The sequence below is a fragment of the Oncorhynchus gorbuscha genome, linkage group LG05 (genome assembly GCF_021184085.1).
Source record: "Oncorhynchus gorbuscha isolate QuinsamMale2020 ecotype Even-year linkage group LG05, OgorEven_v1.0, whole genome shotgun sequence".
Classification (NCBI taxonomy): domain Eukaryota; kingdom Metazoa; phylum Chordata; class Actinopteri; order Salmoniformes; family Salmonidae; genus Oncorhynchus; species Oncorhynchus gorbuscha.
The window spans coordinates 24,214,423-24,234,140 of record NC_060177.1 but is presented as its reverse complement, the minus strand read 5'-3'; the positions used below and the strand labels follow the sequence as shown (position 1 = coordinate 24,234,140).

Sequence of the window (19,718 nt, the reverse complement as noted above, 5' to 3'; positions counted from 1 at the left end):
CCTTATTTCCATAAATGTCATTGATTTCCATTTTAACTGAACAGTGCCCTTAAGTCCTAAGATACAGAGGCTTAGTTTGATTGAAAGACATGTAACTTTATCCACCAAGATGAGCTGCTGAGCAAGAGAGGATATTGGGCCATGAACATACATTTTTGTGATGATTGGTCTTATAGATCCGAATGGGGGAAAACAAAATACTAGAAAAACATAATTTCACAGTTCTTGCTTTCTAATGGCTGCATTGCTAGTAATCATAACTGTGCAAACATGTATTGTACATTAGAGAATGTGTCTACTGTTGGAGTACACAGTGTCTCACCATTTCTTGTTTTGTTCTGTAGGTATCTCCCCCTTTACATATCAGCCAACTTCCATTGTGGTGACAGAAGGATCAGTCACCCGTTTCACCTGCAAAGTCACTGCAAGCCCTCCACCCATCATCACCTGGGAGTTTAATCGGGTCACATTACCGCTGGCAACTAATAGGTATGCATTCTCATTATTTCATTATCATGTCATGTCATTAACTTTATCTTTAGATGAGGTTTGAGATTATTGGAGAAGTCTATTACGACTTTAAACTGTACATGTCAGTGGGATAGAAATATCAGAGCTGTGTGCTCATCCACTAATATCTATGATGTACTGATTGTCTTTGTGTTCTTGTCTCTCCCAGAATCACAGTCCTGCCCAGCGGCGTTTTGCAGATCCATGGGGTGGAAAAAGGGGATGCTGGGAACTATCGTTGTGTGGCGACCAACATCGCCAATCGTCGCCGGAGTACAGAGGCAACCCTCACTGTCACTCCAGGTGGGAGATAGTGGAGAAATTGCACTTTTTTCAGATTAAATCATAATATATTCACAAGCATTGCATCAAACGTTATAAGCCCAATAAAAGCCAAGTTATATTTATGTTGAGTAGTGAAGTGGGCACCCTGGTCAAATCCTGTCTCCCCTCCACAGCTCCAAGCCCCAAACTGCCTCAGAGGCCTCGTATCATCGCCGGGCCCCAGAATGCCACTGTGTCCCTGCACCAAAGTGCCATCCTGGAATGCATGGCTACAGGGAACCCCCGACCCCTCATCTCCTGGAGCCGAGCCGACAGCAAGTCCATCGACGTGTTCAACACCAAGGTGCTGGGCAATGGCAACCTCATCATCTCTGACATCAAACCCCAACACGGAGGAGTGTACATGTGCAGAGCCACTACCCCTGGCACACGCAACTATACCATTGCCACAGCCAACATCACTGTGCTAGGTAAAAACATGTTAGTTGTCTGTGTAGAGGTCCTATAAGTGTCAGTTGTTATTACAGACATGATTGTTGGTGTTTGTTACATCTACGTTTCCCTTATCCAGCGCCTCCGTCCTTGGTGGAGTGGCCGGAGAGCCTGACCCGTCCTCGTGCGGGCACGGCACGCTTTGTGTGCCAGGCTGAGGGGGTTCCCCTGCCCCACATCACTTGGCTGAAGAACGGAGAGAAGGTCCACTCCAACGGACGCATCAAGATGTACAACAGGTCTGAGCTCTAATACCAAATCGACTGTAGCTAATAACTCTCTGCTCCTGTTTGTCTCTCTCTAAATTCTTTATTTATATGATCATCCCATTGTTTTATAAATCCTTGCCTCCTAAACACCAACCATATTGTATGTTCTGCTGTATGTTAATTGAAACAGAATCCCTAATTCCTTTACCCCACAGGTAGGTGTCTTTGTTGATGGTTGCCCTTTCCCACAGAAGAAAGGAAGCTGAATAATTAAAAAACATGCAAATGGCGTTTCAGTGGATTTCCCACTAATTTGCTTCCTCTGCTAATACCACTGCCTTGGCTTGTTAACGGTTTCTGATTTGAAAGAGAATGATAGAGCTGGTAAGCAATGGGTTTAGTATTGGTAGGTGAAGCTGGAGGAGGGACAGAAGTCTAATAATGCCATGTATGTTTTGTCCCACAGTAAATTGGTGATCAACCAGATCATCCCTGAGGATGATGCCATCTACCAGTGCCAGGTAGAGAATGAGCAGGGCTCTGTGCTGTCCATGGCCCGGCTCATAGTGGTGATGTCAGAGGACCGGCCCAGTGCACCCAGGAACATCCGGGCTGACACTGTATCCAGCTCCGCCATCTTGCTGGCCTGGGAGAGACCACTGTACAACTCAGACAAAGTGATTGCCTACTCTGTGCACTACATGAAGGCTGAAGGTGAGACATGATGGCCAATTCAGGGGGAGCCTCTTCTATGTCTTGTATGTTTTCAAACAGAAACTATTTTTGATGTTGGCAGGATAAAGTTAATGTCGTATGTATTAGGGAATTCCATATTAATGGCCTTGGTAGCCCCAGGAGTTAACAGTTCACACTGTTTAGAGTCCTGAATGCTCCGCTTCCTCCTTGCCCCCAGAACAGAATGTGGAGGATTGGCCATCTGTTGTTAATAGTTGGTTGCTGGGCAGAGGTCAAGGAAAACGATGATTACTGCACCGAAGAAAGAACAGCAGCTTACTCTGTACAAACAGGACTAGCCTTCCATAGGCGATCTCAAGCCCTGTGCATTTGTTTTAAATGTGAGAGAACCCCCTACACTAGATGAGATGCTGGATAGACAGGAACCGATCACGAGAATACAAGGGCTGTACTGTAGTCACTAAACCTCAGTCATTGACTGCTGGACCTTTAGCTTTCCTGGGAACCTGTATTGTTGATGAAGAGGCACCAAGAGTCACATTCAAACAATATAACAGTTCAGCACAAATGTTATCCAGTTCATTCAGGCACGGTTGTTCATCCCCGGCTATGGAATACCATTGTATAGGCCAAATGTAGGAATTCCATGCAGCAAAAGAAACACCTGCTAGGCTATGTAAGGATAAGGACTTTAACGGAAGTAAGTTAGAAAATCTGCCCCTTTCTCCTTAAATAACTGGCGTCTGTAAAGGATTTAGTGCACTTGATTAAGATTTTGTGAAACATTCTGTCCGGTCTCAGAGAATGGCTGGCTGTTGAGATTGACAGTAGTAGTAGCACCAATGCATTCTGCACCTGAGGTCTCAGACACAGAGCCTTGGCACTAAATGGAGGTTCTAATGAAAGGAGGAACTAATTAGTCTGTGTGTTGGAGTGTGCTAATCCAACAGAGGAGATTCTGTCAAGGCACTGGGACAGTGTGAGCTGGACTGGGAGGGAGGCTTTGTGTGTCTTTTCAGGGAGGTTTCCTGGGCCTTTCAGGCACCCGGACAAGGCCTTTTCTGTTTACTCTCAAGGATCTTGTTTACCAGGTCAGAAATCAGGCTGGACGATTCAATATGTCCTGGCTACAAGTGAGTCTTTTGTGGGACCTTCCTAATCTGTGCTAATTAAACTGCTATTAGGCTCAGCCAGCAATGTGGGAAAATTGAATGCTGGAATTTGGTCCCAGCAATGTTGATGAAATTGTCTATAAAAGGGGAAGGAACTTGTTTGATTGAGTTGACACTTTTTGTATATTGTCCATACTGAATGGACCAGAAGCCCACCGTTAGAGACAGATGTACATCGTAACTTTGTAAGAATCAGGCGCCTCAGACAAGGAGGTTCCTAAAGCTAAAGTGATTATGTTCTAATTGCTCTGTATACTGAGAGAAATCATTGAATGATGATTATGGAAAGTTATCAAAAGTTGTCTTTGTACTCAGAATGTACGCAAATCTTCATATACCCTTTTATGATTAGGTTCCCCTTTAGTGCCCTAAAGAGTTTGCATTGAAGGATCAGATCCCCTCTGAACTCCTTGCCTGTACATGCAGCTTACAGCTCTGTGGGTGGTAATTGATTAATTGATTAAATGTGTGCCCTTCCCTGAAACCAGGCTTGAACAATGAGGAATATCAGGTTGTCATTGGCAACGACACAACCCGGTACATTATTGATGACCTGGAGTCAGCGCGGAACTACACCTTCTACATCGTGGCCTACATGCCCATGGGAGCAAGCCGCATGTCAGACCATGTGTTCCAGCACACCCTGGAGGATGGTGAGGCCTCGTCGTTTACATACACAAACATACAGTCCACCCTGGCCTTTATCAGGCTGTAACCCAGGGAAACAGAGGTAATGTGCAGCCAAACACCCCCAGATGAATAGTAAAGAGAATGCTTCATATTGATCCTGTAGTCATTGTGTAAGGTCTTCTATCACTCTAATGGAGGACTCACAGAGGATGTTTTCCAGTGTGTTTAATCTGTAATGAATAGGCTGTAGAGAGTGGGCAGTACTGTAGGTCCTGTAATGAATCTAGTGGGGCTAACCCCTGGCTGTCTAATTGGGGTCGTCTCTGAGAGGTGCGTCAGAGGAATAGAGGAGTCTAATAAGCAAGGATTAGATGGTGGACCATTCGACTGGTTAAACATTAGTCAGGCTGATCTTTAGAGTTCAGGAATGAACCTCTCTACTATAATCTAACTCCCCACAAGGGCCCTTCACAGTTCACACCACCCCATTAAATGTTTCTGCACTGTGCAACCGTGACTACCACTTATGATCAAGGAAAATTACATTTCTTACATGTTCCATAGAAGATAACTGGTCTATTGTCCTTGGCTAAGGGAACATCTGTCACATGATTGCATACCAGTCTAAATCAGATCACATATATTTATTGTGTACACTTGCATACTTACTGAATTGATTATCCAGTATGACTGAGTGTGCCGCACAGTGAGCTGATTTGTATCTCTGGGTTTGTTCATTATAGTCTCAGTAGCTAGCTGTTACTTTAGAAATAAATCACAACTCTTCCTTTGGTCCCCACCAAAACACGATACAAAACAACCATAAATATAGACAGAAACCAGAGAAAGTAACACAGTAATGAACAAGTTGGTGACTGTATAAGCCTCTACATGACCACTCTGTCTCCCTCTCCACAGTGCCCCTGCGTGCCCCAGAGCTCAGCCTCACCAGCCGCAGCCCCACAGACATCCAGGTGTCCTGGCAGCCCCTTGCAGCCAAGCTAAGCCGAGGCCGGGTGTCGGCCTACCGCTTGTCCTATCGTACCAGCGCTGATCAAGCCATCACCCAGCTGGAGCTTCCTGGGGAGAAGACCCAGTATCTCCTGGAGGGCCTGCAGCCCGACACCATCTACCTCCTTCGAATCACTGCAGCCACTAGTGTGGGCTGGGGGGAACAGTCAGCCTGGACCTCCCACCGCACCCCTAAGGCATCCAGCGCCAAAGGTACTTACACATGCTCCTCAGTAGTAGTGATGAGTTATTGGCTGCTCCTTGATGGTCCAATGCTAGGTTTCTGCATGCACATATGATGTTTGTACAGATATGATTACAACTGTATGACTTGTAATCAATCAAAGACAAAAGACATAAGTAAGCCATAACATCTTTGATGAACCGGAATTTCAACCTTAGATTTGTGAAGCTACCAGCCTGCCACATCATATAAATAAACATGTAAGGACTTACTTTCTGCACTGACTTATCATGCACAGTAAAACCATCATGCCTTGCAGGTGCCCAGTGAGCGCACACTTCCCTCTACACATAGTCAATATAGGAGCAAAGAGGCTGGATTATCTCTAAACCTTTCTTCTTCCCAGTCCTCTGCTGAGTGTCTGAGAGAGAGCCATGAGAAGAGCGTCCTCTCTAATAATCTTGTTAAGGCATTGCGTTTGTTACTCCATGACCTTTGGTCCTCTGTCAGTAACATCAGAATGGCTTCAGTCATGGGTCATAAAAGAGAGGGACCCAGGCCTCTGGGTGGGAGGAAGAATAGTTCTGTTAAGAGCTACATCTGAGCCTTAGGGGTGGGGGAGGGGATTGCTGCCCTCTCTCTCTCGCTCTGTCCCTTTGGAAACAAACAGGATCTTTTCTACAATTCAGCCAGGATCATGACGGCTGAATAGGCATTCTGTCAGTAGAACTGAGGACCTGGCTCATCTCTGCTAGTGTGTTTGTGCCTGGCTGTGTATCTGTGTGTCAGGCTGGGGCATGGTATGTATGTGCCTCTGGTTGGGGGCTACAGGCTGGGAGCCGGTTATTTCCATCAGATAAAGCCAGTGAGCAGCTGGGTGGAGAGCATTCCTGTTTTCAAGGAACAAGACAAGCTACAGAGTCAACTTGCTCACAGCCTGCCACCCTGCATCTCTTGCAATACAATGCTTTTTGGTGACTTTGACCCTATTTGTCCAGCAAATTATTTCTGGGAAATCTAAATTAGCATGTTTCTGCCATGTTAAGTGGTTTACTCTTAATAATTTGGGTATCCCAAACAAATGTGTTCCTGAACAGGTCTTTAATTTGTTAAGGACTAGCTAACCTTTCATAATAAATAGTTGTGGACTGTCAATAGTATCAAGGCTCTGAATGGTATCTGAATATGAAGCGAATTGACCTTTATGAACACATTGGTGAGGCCTGGCCATTGGGCTTAAGGTAAAGAAGGCCTGATCGGGAAGCAGGGGTTGGGTAGGTTTCATATTCTCCCTTGACTTGGTACTATTCCAGATGAGCTGGTTAAAATAAAGACATCTGACTAAAAATTAAGAGTCATGCAGGTTGAACTCTGTATATAAATAGTACACATGACCTTTAAAAAGAGAGATTCTGTTTGAACCTTACATCCTCAGAACTGTCCTCAATAAATCAAATTGTATTGGTCACATACACATATTTAGCTGATGTTATTGCAGGTGTAGTGAAATGCTTGTGATATGAAATAACACAAACAAAAACAATACTGCAAAGTTGCTTGGGAGCTAGAAGCAGGGCTGCCAAGTCTGTCGGCACCATCTTCACAAAATAATTACATTAAATAAATACTCTCTACAGATCTCTCTCTCTCTTCATGTCTCCTCACAGTGCCTCTAACCACAGATCTCTCTCTCTTCATGTCTCCTCACAGTGACTAACTACAGATCTCTCTCTCTTCATGTCTCCCCACAGTGACTCTAACCACAGATCTCTCTCTCTATTCATCTCCCCACAGTGACTCTAACCACAGATCTCTCTCTCTCTCTTCATGTCTCCTCACAGTGACTCTAACCACAGATCTCTCTCTCTTCATGTCTCCTCACAGTGACTCTAACCACAGATCTCTCTCTCTCTTCATGTCTCCCCACAGTGCCTCTAACCACAGATCTCTCTCTCTCTTCATGTCTCCTCACAGTGACGCTAACCACAGATCTCTCTCTCTCTTCATGTCTCCTCACAGTGCCTCTAACCACAGATCTCTCTCTCTTCATGTCTCCTCACAGTGACGCTAACCACAGATCTCTCTCTCTCTTCATGTCTCCTCACAGTGCCTCTAACCACAGATCTCTCTCTCTTCATGTCTCCTCACAGTGACTAACTACAGATCTCTCTCTCTTCATGTCTCCTCACAGTGTCTCTAACCACAGATCTCTCTCTCTCTTCATCTCTCCACAGTGACTAACTACAGATCTCTCTCTCTTCATGTCTCCCCACAGTGACTCTAACCACAGATATCTCTCTATTCATGTCTCCTCACAGTGCCTCTAACCACAGGTCTATCTCTCTTCGTGTCTCCTCACAGTGCCTCTGGCCCCTGAACTACAGTTGGAGCCTCTGAACTGCACCACCATCATAGTGCGCTGGCAGCTGGCACCAGGAAACTCAGTCAGCATCCAGGGCTACAGGCTGTTCTACCACGAGGAGAGCCAGGCTGAGAGTTCCCCCATTCAGCTGCGTGTCCAGGACAACAGGCACACCATTGGAGGCCTAGGTGAGTAGACTCCACATAGAGGCACCTATGATCTCATTGTTGCTGATGACATTTGTCTTGATTTTGGATTTCAATTGCAAGATTAAGAATATGTTCTAGTCAATGCATGGTTACACAATGAAAGTCCTCCTTAAATTTGATTAAGATCAAAGATGCTCTTAAAAAACATTTTCCATGTCCTCACCAGGCATGTTTAAGGTCTTTTTAGGATCAGAAAATCCCATTAGTTTGGGAAGGACAAAGTCTTTTCATGTGAGTTGTGGGGGCTCATGTCCAGAGGTCCAGATAGAAGCCAACCCCCCATGACCTTACGGCCCTGGCCTGGTTTCCAATGTATGTCCCCCCCAACAGCTTTAGAAATAGCTGCTTGCTGGGACTAAGGAAGGGGTGTTGGGCATATGCTGGTTCTCTGGCCTCTGGGTCAAATTCATTTTGTCACGTTGGAGAGTGTGGAAGGAAAGGGAGTCCCACACCACTGCAGTGGACAACTGACCATCTGTGGCCAGAGGAGGTCGGCCAGGTGGCCAGCAGCTGAATTTTGAATCAGGAAGCTCTGGTACTAGACCAGGATTAGAAAGCGTAGGGGGGAATGGTGGGTAAATACAGTATGTGTCCTTTTTTACCTTTTTGTTTTCTTGCTACAGTATGTGTTTTGTCATGGAGTGGTCTTACTGTGATAGGGGCGATAACTATGACTGCTGAAACTTCCTCCATTTTGCCACCAGCTGTTGTTTAGAATAACACAATGCTATATTGTTGAGTAGGTTTTAAAGTGCTGTACTTTATGAAATATATGTTGTTTTGAATGGATAATTATTTTCAAAATAGAGTATTTTTATAAAGCTTGAGGTAAAACCTATTGGAGAGATAAGAGAAAGAACATAGGAAGTCTGGCTTTGTGTGCATTCTCCTTTTCCTCATGAACCACATTTTCCTCCTGGAATAATGAACATAGTGGACAAACAAGTTGTAGTAATGTGACATAGATAGATATCACCAAAACACACTTACTATGCCTTGGTTTTTCATTAGTTTCTCATTGAAACAGTTTAATGACCTCAAATGTGCTTGTTTGATAGAATAGCTGGCAGAAGTGTATTCCAGGACTGTCTTTAGAGGAGAGGGAAGCTGTTATTGTGGAGCAGATTTATGGTGTGTTTTATGACTGCTGTGAGCAGAGCATTTGGAGGAGAATTCACATCAAAGGCTTTCATTGTGTTAGGCTTTAAGGGCCACAAAAGAGACTTAAATGACCAAGAGTCAACCAAATTCAGCCCCTCACCACTTGTAGCTGAGCTTTTCTGTAAATACATACAGTGGGGCAAAAAAGTATTTAGTCAGTCACCAATTGTGCAAGTTCTCCCACTTAAAAAGATGAGAGAGGCCTGTAATTTTCATCATAGGTACACTTCAACTATGACAGACAAAATGAGGAAAAGAAATCCAGAAAATCACATTGTAGGATTTTTAATGAATTTATTTGCAAATTATGGTGGAAAATAGGTATTTGGTCAATAACAAAAGTTTATCTCAATACTTTGTTATATACCCTTTGTTGGCAATGACAGAGGTCAAACGTTTTCTGTAAGTCTTCACAAGGTTTTCACACACTGTTGCTGGTATTTTGGCCCATTCCTCCATGCAGATCTCCTCTAGAGCAGTGATATTTTGGGGCTGTTGCTGGGCAACACGGACTTTCAACTCCCTCCAAAGATTTTCTATGGGGTTGAGATCTGGAGACTGGCTAGGCCACTCCAGGACCTTGAAATGTTTCTTACGAAACCACTCCTTCGTTGCCCGGGCGGTGTGTTTGGGATCATTGTCATGCTGAAAGACCCAGCCACATTTCATCTTCAATGCCCTTGCTGGTGGAAGGAGGTTTTCACTCAAAATCTCACGATACATGGCCCCATTCATTCTTTCCTTTACACGGATCAGTCGTCTTGGTCCCTTAAAAACAGCCCCAAAGCATGATGTTTCCACCCCCATGCTTCACAATAGGTATGGTGTTCTTTGGATGCAACTCAGCATTCTTTGTCCTCCAAACACGACGAGTTGGGTTTTTACCAAAAAGTTATATTTTGGTTTCATCTGACCATATGACATTCTCCCAATCTTCTTCTGGATCATCCAAATGCTCTCTAGCAAACTTCAGACGGGCCTGGACATGTACTGGCTTAAGCAGAGGGACACGTCTGGCACTGCAGGATTTGAGTCCCTGGCGGCGTAGTGTGTTACTGATGGTAGGCTTTGTTACTTTGGTCCCAGCTCTCTGCAGGTCATTCACTAGGTCCCCCCGTGTGGTTCTGGGATTTTTGCTCACCGTTCTTGTGACAATTTTTTTTAAATATACATTTTATTTTTGCATTTTCCAATTAAGAACATTCAAAACAAAAGTGAAAATATATTAGACAACGATAGGACAAAGTGACAGTAACAGACGAGCGTAACAAAAATAAAATATAATTATAATTATATAAATAAACATACAATAAGGGAAAAAAATATTTAAAAAATAAAAATAACGAGACATTGGATCACCTGCCGTAGGCTACATATTATACGTTACGTGTGAAACTTTATGTGAGGATTATATATAGATTCAATCAATGAGATGTGGGGGGAGATTCTCCATATAGTCAATAAAAGGTTGCCAAATTCTGTAAAATGTCTTTAACTTATTCCTCAAGCAGTAAGTGATTTTCTCCAACAACTATTAACTTCCGATAGCCACATTGCAACTGGCAGGGAGGAATCCAATTTCCATTTCAAGGCAATACATTTCTTGGCAATCGCTAGCAATATTTCTGTTAGCTTTATAGTATGGCTTTGCCTAAGATTGGTGTTAGCAAAGTTACCCAGTAGACAGACCTCCGGGTCTAAAGGGAATGCAACCCCGTGAATTGAGGATATGGTATTGCATACCCCCTGCCAGAAACTGTGTAGTTTTGAACACTGCCAAGTGGAATGGAGGAATGTTCCTTCATCTGAGCCACATCTAAAACATAGGGAGGAGATATCTGCGTTGAACTTGTGCAGTCTAGTTGGGGTGATATAGAGCTGATGGAGGACATTCAACTGGATCAGTCTGTATCTGTAGTTCAATGTGGATGTAACCCCATCCCTGCATAGGTCACTCCATAGATCCTCATCAAGATCAATACCCAGATCTTTCTCCCATCTAAATCAGGGTTTATCTAGCCCAGGCAGTGTTAGTCCTGATATAAGAGCATTGTAAACACAGGAAATGGTCTTGAACAGTGGTTGGTCTGCGTGGCAGAGTTGTTCAATAGGTGTCATCTTAGGTAGGTTCCATTGTCCCTTGAGAGTCACCCTAATAAAGTTTCGTAGTTGTAGTTAGCTAAAGAAGTCCCTGTTAGGCAAGTGGTATTTCTGTTTCAGCTAATCAAAAGACATAAGAACTCCCTCCTTGTAATAATGTTCTAGAAGAGTGATCCCCTTATCAGACCATGGTCTAAAGTTACTATTCTGGAAAAACATAGGGATCAATCTATTGTTCCATAAAGGGGTTTTAGGGGAAAGGAATCCCCCTCGTCCGAACAGCTCATGCAGTTTGCACCATGCCAGGACAGAATGTATGGTTAAAGGGTTGTCTGTGATGTTTTTTATAGATTTTCTGTCCCATTTGTAAAACAAATCTGCCCCAGTGTCATCATTTACCTCAAGCTTTTCAATGTTCAACCATGAGGGAGAGGGACCATTGTCAAACCTCTGAGCCAGAAACCTAGACTGTGCAGAATTGGGGAGGTTTAATTGGGGAGGTTTAAGCCCCCTTGACTGTAATCAAGGGTCAGTTTATCCAGGCCAACCCTAGGGGTTTTGCCGTGCCAGATAAATTGTCTGGTCAGCTTGTCGAGAGAGGAAAAAAATGCTGCGGGAACAGGGATAGGGAGAGATTGAAACAGATATAGAAACCTGGGCAGGACATTCATTTTAATTACATTGATTCTACCCAGTAGAGTGAGAGGTAAGTCCATCCATTTACAAAGGTCAACCTCCACCTTTTGCAACAAACTGGCCAGATTGAGTTTATAGAGGTTGTTCAGATTACCATCCACCATTATGCCCAAATATGTGAAGCCCATAGGCAACCATCTAAAAGGAAACTTGTGCTTGATGGTATGATGGTCAAAGACAGACAACGGTAAGATTTCGCTTTTATCAAAATTGACCTTATATCCAGAGAAAGAACTATAACACTGTAGTAGGATCTGCAAGTGAGAGAGGGAGTGTTCTGGGTTTGTTAGAAATAAGATAAGGTCGTCCGCAAAAAGTGTGATAATTTATGGGTATGGGGGCCCACCTCAAAGCCATGTATGTCAGGGCACGTTCTAATAGCCTCAGCCAACGGTTCGATGGCGAGGACAAAGAGGTGGGGGCTAATTGGGCAACCTTGTCTGTTCCCTCTATAAAGAGGGAAAGAGGAGGAAGTAATCCCATTGGTAGCAATCCTAGCTTTAGGAGATTTGTAGAGTGATTTTATCAAATTTACAAACACGGTACCTAAACCAAACTTTTCCAAGACGCGAAAGAGGTATGGCCATTCAACCCTATCAAAGGCCTTTTCAGCGTCGAGGGAGACTGCGACACTAGGTATTTTGTTTTTGTTAGCAAGGTGAATTATATCAAAGAACCTTCTGAGATTATTGGAGGACAATCTATTAATTATGAAGCCAGTCTGATCTGGGTTGACCAACAGGGGAAGACATGACTCCAGTCTCTTAGATAGCATCTTGGTGACCAGTTTACAATCTGTGTTAAGGAGAGAGATTGGTCTATAGGAGGCGCACTTTAGCGGATTTTTCCCTTTCTTGTGGATTACAGTAATCACTGCTTGAGAGGAGGACTCTGGAAAGCAGTTGTCTTCTCTGGCTTTTTTAAGTACCTCCATAAGGTAGGGGACCAACAGCTCCCTAAATTCTTTATAGAACTCTGGAGGGAAGCCATCCTCCCCAGGAGATTTATTAGAAGGTAAGGATTTAATGGCCTCCAACAATTCAGGAACTGAGAAGTGTTCACTCAGGCGCTCGCTGTCTTCCCCTGACAGGCATGGGAGGTTGAGAGAGGAGAGAAAGGAGTCGATCTCTGATAGATCATCGCTTGATTGGGAAGTGTAGAGGTCTTCATAGTATTTCTTAAAAGTATTATTAATTTCAGTTGGTTCGAAAGATATCTCATTAGTAAGAGTTTCTATGGCATTAATTGTCCTCTTACTTTCCTCTGCTTTCAGTTGCCATGCCAATACTTTGTGAGCTTTCTCTCCAAGCTCATAATAAAGCTGTTTTGATTTAGTGATGACCCTCTCAGCTTGATATGTGTTCAGAATATTAGATTTAAGTTTTTTATTTACCAAAAGCCTGTATAGATCTTTAGTCGGGCCTCTTTGGTAGGTTTTCTCTAGCTCAGAGATTTCAGATTCAAGGGCACTCAGTTCCGCACCGTGTTTTTTCTTCAGCCCTTTAGTATAGGAAATAATCTGTCCCCTCAGATAGGCCTTCAATGTGTCCCAAAGAATGAAGCTGTCAGGAGCAGAGGGTTTGTTTGTCAAGGTAAAAATATTGATCTGCTCTTTGATGAATGCACAAAATTCAGGTTGCTTTAGGAGTGTAGCATTTAGTCTCCATCTATATGCTCCATTTACCTTGGTAGGAATGGAGATTGATAATACCAGAGGAGAAAGGTCACTAAGCAATCTGGGGAGATACTCGACATCTAACACTCTATGAAAGAGTTGTGTCGAAAGTAAAAAAGTTATCTATGCGTGTGTGTGTCTTGTGTGGGTGTGAATAAAAAGAGTAGTTCCTATCCTGTGGGTGCAACTGTCTCCAGATGTCTAGTAAATTGAGATCTTTCATGAATGACATGGTGAGCTTGCCGGCTTTGGTAAGAAGTGAGGGTTTATCAGAAGACCTATCAAGAACTGTATCTAAGCAAAAATTAAAATCTCCTCCAACCAGTAGCCATCCTGGTGGTGCTTGAGCAACCTGAAGGAAGACATTCTGAATAAACATATGGTCATCGAAGTTAGGAGCATAAATATTCAATAGGGTCCAAGACTCTGAAAAAATATGCCCCTGCACCAAAACAAACCTGCCAGAGGTATCAGAGATGGTGTTGTTGACGCAGAAGGGGATGTGTCTACTTATCAAAATTACAGTTCCTCTTGCTTTGGAGTTAAAAGAGGATGCAAAAACTTGTCCTACCCATTCCCTCTTCAATTTCTTGTGTTCACTGGCTGTAAGATGTGTTTCTTGTAAAAACACAATGTCAGCCTTTAATTTCTTAAGGTATGTATAGACTCTTTTCCTTTTAAATCGGGCTGTTAAGACCTTTTACGTTGAATGTGACATATTTTAGTGGATTAAGCATAGGTTGGGTTTCAAATATGTAACTGAATAGAAATCTATCATATGCAGATAATTAGGAAATGTTTCAACTTTGGTTTGAGCACAAAAGTGACCTGTGTGTCTCTTTAAGAAGGAAACAATAAACATTTTAAAAAAGGAAGAAGAAAAAAAGAAAAATCCCACCCACCCCGATTGTCAGACTAAAACAACAATCCCAACAATCAAACATGAATACACTTGTAGAGATACGTTGCTGCTCGCTTTCCATCTTGCTCTTACTAGCTAAACCTTGGCGTAAACTAAAAACTGCGAACTCTCTAAATTGAAAACAAATGTTGTGAATAGATATTTATGGCTGAATATTTACTGCCCACGGTAAGGGATGCTTGAGTCTCTTTTCGGAAGATTAACATAAATGAGGGGGAAAGCAGTGGGCCTAAACCCACTTATTGCTTCGCCCAGTAGATATGGACTAAACCAAAATATACTCTCCTGTAAATGTAATAGAACTCACCCCGGGAAGATACGGTTAGTTGAAAATGTACAAATCAATTATAGTGACCGGGAGATACCAGCAGTTCAATCCGGATAAGAGAAAACAAACAAACTGAATTTTATCACCCAGAGAGACCGTCCTGGCTCGGACGTTGCTCAGTTCTTTGAGAAAAGTGTGCACCTCTCCCGGTGTGTTGAAGAGATGGCTTCGGCCTTTGTACTGATTTTCATCCGCACAGAGTGGATGAGGTAGCCGGTGATGTTCTTCTCCTTCAGTGCTTTGGCGGCAGGTCTGAACTGCTTGCGGCATCTGGCGAGATCCGCGCTCATATTTGGGAAAAGGCTGACCCTCTTTCCATCGATGTGATGTCCCCTTTGGCTCTTGCGAGTTGCAGTATCTTCTCTCTGTCTTGGAAACGGAGGAACCTGATCAGGACGGCTCGTGGGGGCTCATCTGGCCGGGGTTTCGGCGCTGATGTTCTGTGGGCGCGTTCGATTTCCAGCGGCTTGGTGAAGTTGATTATGCCTAGGACCTCCGGGATACATTGAGTGAAGAAATGGACCGGGTCACGGCCCTCGCTGTCCTCTTTCAATCCCACCACATGGATATTACTATGTCTACTCTGGTTCTCCATCTGATCTACCTTGTTTTTGAGGTAGGCATTGTCCTTTTGCAGTTGTATCAAGACCTGGTCGTGTCTAGCGATGGTATCTTCAACTGTGCTAATGCGCAACTCTGCCTCAGTCGTTCTCAAAAGGAGATCATTCATGGAGGATTTCAGGTCGTCAATGGAAGAATGGAGTTCAGCCGATTTCTTATCAATTTTCAGAGAAAGACCTCTGTTACCATCCTGAATTTCCCGGAGGAGAGTAGCCAGCATGTCGGCAGGCTCGCAAGAGGCTTCTGAGAGCAACAGTCTGGAACTGTCGTCTGAGTTATGAGGGCTAATGCTAATCTTGCTAGCTGTAGCCTTATCGTTATCTTGGGAATCAACAACGTTTTGGTCGTCCTTCTTGCCTCTTGGTCGGAGGTCCATGGCTATTTGGGAAGGTAAGTACTTGACAATTTATCAGCCGTTGTTAGAATATTGTTTCAACGTTGTTATTTAGGTAAAAATAGAATAACTTTGAAGAGCTCGGTTTGTCAACGTCTTCTCAGCTCCGCGGCATCACATGCTCCCCTCTTGTGATCATTTTGACCCCACGGGGTGAGATTGTGTGGAGCCCCAGATCGAGGGAGATTATCAGTGGTCTTGTATGTCTTCCATTTCCTAATAATTGCTCCCACAGTTGATTTCTTCAAACCAAGCTGCTTACCTATTGCAGATTCAGTCTTCCTAGCCTGGTGCAGGGTTACAATTTTGTTTCTGGTGTCCTTTGACAGCTCTTTGGTCTTGGCCATAGTGGAGTTTGGAGTGTGACTGTTTGAGGTTGTGGACAGGTGTCTTTTATACTGATAACAAGTTCAAACAGGTGCCATTAATACAGGTAACGAGTGGAGGACAGAAGAGCCTCTTAAAGAAGAAGTTACAGATCTGTGAGAGCCAGAAATCTTGCTTGTTTGTAGGTGACCAAATACTTATTTTCCACCAAAATTTACAAATAAATTCATTAAAAATCCTACGATGTGATTTTCTGGATTTTTTCCTTCTCATTTTGTCTGTCATAGTTGAAGTGTACCTATGATGAAAATTACAGGCCTCTCTCATCTTTTTAAGTGGGAGAACTTGCACAATTGGTGGCTGACTAAATACTTTTTTGCCCCACTGTATCCATGGAATGTGACTTGTAGTATGACATGTTGAAGAGAAGTATGCATCTCATTTATCTTCCCTAAGGTTTCCCCCCTCAGGGGAGAGACTTCCTGTTGGAGAGGAGACACCGTAGTTGAATTTGTCACGTATTACTGTCAGTGTCAGAGAGGTTTAGGTTCGATTTCAGTTCATGTCACCACATTTTTACAACGTTGATTTCAGTAAGTGGCGCGTTAAGCAGTGAGACAGCTTCAGATAAAAATACTGACTTGACTCAGCTTTCCCTTCGGATATATGCTTTGGTCAGTTTAGTGTGACATAGATAATAAACCAGTATGAGAAGTGTAACGTTAAGTATTTTTTTATTTTCGTGGAGGTGACCCACATCTCCAAACAGGGTATTTGAATTAAAACGGGGTGTTCTCAACAATTTGGGTCTGCTTTAATGTCCATGTTTGCCTTGTCTTGATTTAACCTTCCAAGGACAGAACAGCAGTGGGAAAGGGCATTTCCCTATTGATTTTGTTCACTGTTGTTTGAGTGACAAACCATGACTTATGTTCCTTAATAAACTATCCTGATGAGCAGAGGTGGCTGCTCTGCAACCAAGAAAACAACCAGTCACATAACAAACATAAACAGTGGTATACATATTGTGCCCGATAGGACATTGTTTTCTAACTGACTTTTAATCAGCCTACTTACTATTGAATTGATTAAGCGTTTTATCCATTAGAAAACACTCTGGATACTTCTCATAATAATATTACTTACCCTCCATGGCATGTCTGAAGTAGAGAGCAACATGGAGCATCAATTAAAATATGAATTGGATTTTATCTAGGATAAAGGATTACGCTGTAATGTCTCTGATAGTAATGCAATTAACAGAGGATTTAACTCTTTACTTCACCCAAGGACACTTGTGACTTATGACAGTCACACTGGTTTGGAAACCACACACAGACTAGAGAATGTGTTCGATCAGTCAGGGATTATGAACAACACCAATCTCACTGAGTGACTTTAAGTATTTCAGATCCCAGGGACCTAAATTCACTTAGCTTTGATGTGGTAAAGACAACAACCCAACCGTTACTGTATTATTGAGTCAATGTTGCTCTAAAGTGCACAAATAACATACCTCTCTAACAGAAAAAAAGACGTGGTTGAGTTCTGAATCTGTAGTAGAAACAGACCAGCTCTGCTCTGGCTATTACTAAATGATCTCTTAAGACCATTCCAAATGACTGAAAGGGCTCTCTAAGTTAGGAATGTGAAAGGTTGTAGCTCAGTGTATAAATGACATGGTGTTGAAATACTGAGGCCCTCCCATTCATGTTTATTCTTCCTGTGGCATAGTCATGGTTGACATACCTCCCATACCTGTTGGCACCAGGACTGGGTGTACGGTAGTAGATTTATCTCATAGCTTGGGGCCACCTTGCCCATCGTGGAGTGGTCTTTTCTCTGGGAAAACATTAGTTATTGCATGCCTGGTGTCAGATAAAAGATAGATGGGTATTAGTGAGCCCACTACATCAATAAACTGTGTGTGTGTGTCTCGCTCAATCTCTCAGAGGGAGATATGTGCTCCCCCTATGATATATGCTGCTTTGTGGATCAGTGTGGGAGTTGACATTTATGGCCCTGGCTCAGACCCTTCTTGCTGTGGCCTGGGGGGCCATTCTCAGGGCAGAACAAAGCCTTTGGGGCCTGCAGGATCTGCAAAACGGCTGTAAAAAAAATCAGGTGACCACAAACAGCTCAAGAATTTCCCCTCAAATACAAACTGGCATCATAATTTATGGGGAGAGCAAAGCCTTGCAAGATTAACCCAACAGGCTTGACGGGAAAATGAACCAGCTTCACTTTGGTGTATCTTTAAGCAATGGCAGGGTTAGGCAGATAGTGTATTATTCTGAGGAAATTAGTTCTGAACTTTTCTCAAGCAAAGTGAGTAAGGCACAACAAGTTTGAGTGGTTTGTTTTTGTGATATCTAAGAAGAAACATTTGGCCTTGAATCTACACACAGGGGGATTATTGCCCATTATTATGTGGCAACTGAAGCATATCTTATCTTTGTGAGGGATTTGGTGTTGTTGAATGAGCCAGGGCTAACACACATTTCCTTTTGACCAGGGTTGGCGGTTAGTGCAAGCATGGTTGACTCCATACAGAGGGGGAGGTTTGTGTGGACATCTCTTATCTTCAACCATGGAGATCCCTGATAACCTTACCCAAACCATGTGTATTACTCACAGATTTTAAAATTAACACCTCAATACATTTCCTTTTGGAAGTTCAATCACATTTGCAAGTTCTGAATTTATTCTAGGTCAGAAAACAAAGTATAACCTTAGGTCACTCCTCAGTTTACAAAGAGCAGTTAAGCTGAACAATTGAGCTCGCCATATCTAATCATGCTTTCATTATATAGGCTATGAAATTGCCCATTGAAGAGTTCTGCTCTCTTGCTTCACCATTAATTCCTATTGGCACTATTTATCATCACCTATTAAGTGACTTATTATTTTTGTCTCTTATTATTTTTGTTTTTTCCCCCTTTTCTACTCAGTTCCCCTGCTTCTCCACCACCCACCCCCACCCCTTAAGAGCAGTGTCCATAACCCCTCCTTTGGCAGGATTTAGCTTGCCCAGATTCCATGTCAAAGGTCATGGCCCAGATGTCAAAGCTTGCCCCCTCTCGCAGCCCCTCTCCTGCGTAATTACTACAGGCCCATTGTGCTGTGTGGCTGGGCAGGGGTGGGACTGTGAGACCCTGACTGCTCCTCTTCATAGATGGACACTGGGGCTGAACAAAAGCCTCTGGGACTGTCCAAAGCTGGTCAGCCTGACTGTGGACATGGGACAGGAGGGAGCTATGCTAGTGTACACTAATTCATTGTCTTTTACTAGAGAAAGTAAAGATATAGGAACCTCACAAATATGTGCAGCTATTTTCATATTGTTGTTTTCAACAAACAAGAACTCATTAGCATAACTAAATGTTTTCTGTAACAAATTACTACAGTAGCCTAGTCATTGACCCATCTATAATGTAGAAAAATAAAGAGAGAATCTTCATATTTTTATGCAATCATATTATCAGTAATATTTCCTTTGATCCAATTCTAAGCTGTTGTATCTAATCTATAGAGGATACCACATCGTTTTTAAGACACTTTTAAGTAGTTTTTCCTCCCCTCCTCCAAGTCCCTTCTTTATCTTTCCCCATTAAGGCTTAGGGCACAGAGAAAGGAAACTGATTCTGAGAGAGAAAAAAAGAGGCTCAACTCGTATTCCACACCCATGACCTCAGATTCCTTCTGAGTTTTATCTAGGCCTGACCTGCTGGCTC

At 43.1% G+C, this 19,718-nt stretch overlaps 1 protein-coding gene across 1 annotated transcript in view; it reads left to right on the top strand.

Moving 5' to 3' along the window:
• LOC124035716 (protogenin A-like) overlaps positions 1–19,718 on the top strand; it is a 45,602-nt gene that overhangs the window by 16,059 nt on the left and 9,825 nt on the right. The window contains exons 3-10 of the mRNA XM_046349316.1: positions 345–489; positions 680–813; positions 969–1,265; positions 1,367–1,526; positions 1,963–2,210; positions 3,853–4,017; positions 4,913–5,218; positions 7,551–7,739. Coding sequence (XP_046205272.1) covers positions 345–489; positions 680–813; positions 969–1,265; positions 1,367–1,526; positions 1,963–2,210; positions 3,853–4,017; positions 4,913–5,218; positions 7,551–7,739 — 1,644 coding nt within the window. The remainder of the gene's footprint in view (positions 1–344; positions 490–679; positions 814–968; positions 1,266–1,366; positions 1,527–1,962; positions 2,211–3,852; positions 4,018–4,912; positions 5,219–7,550; positions 7,740–19,718) is intronic.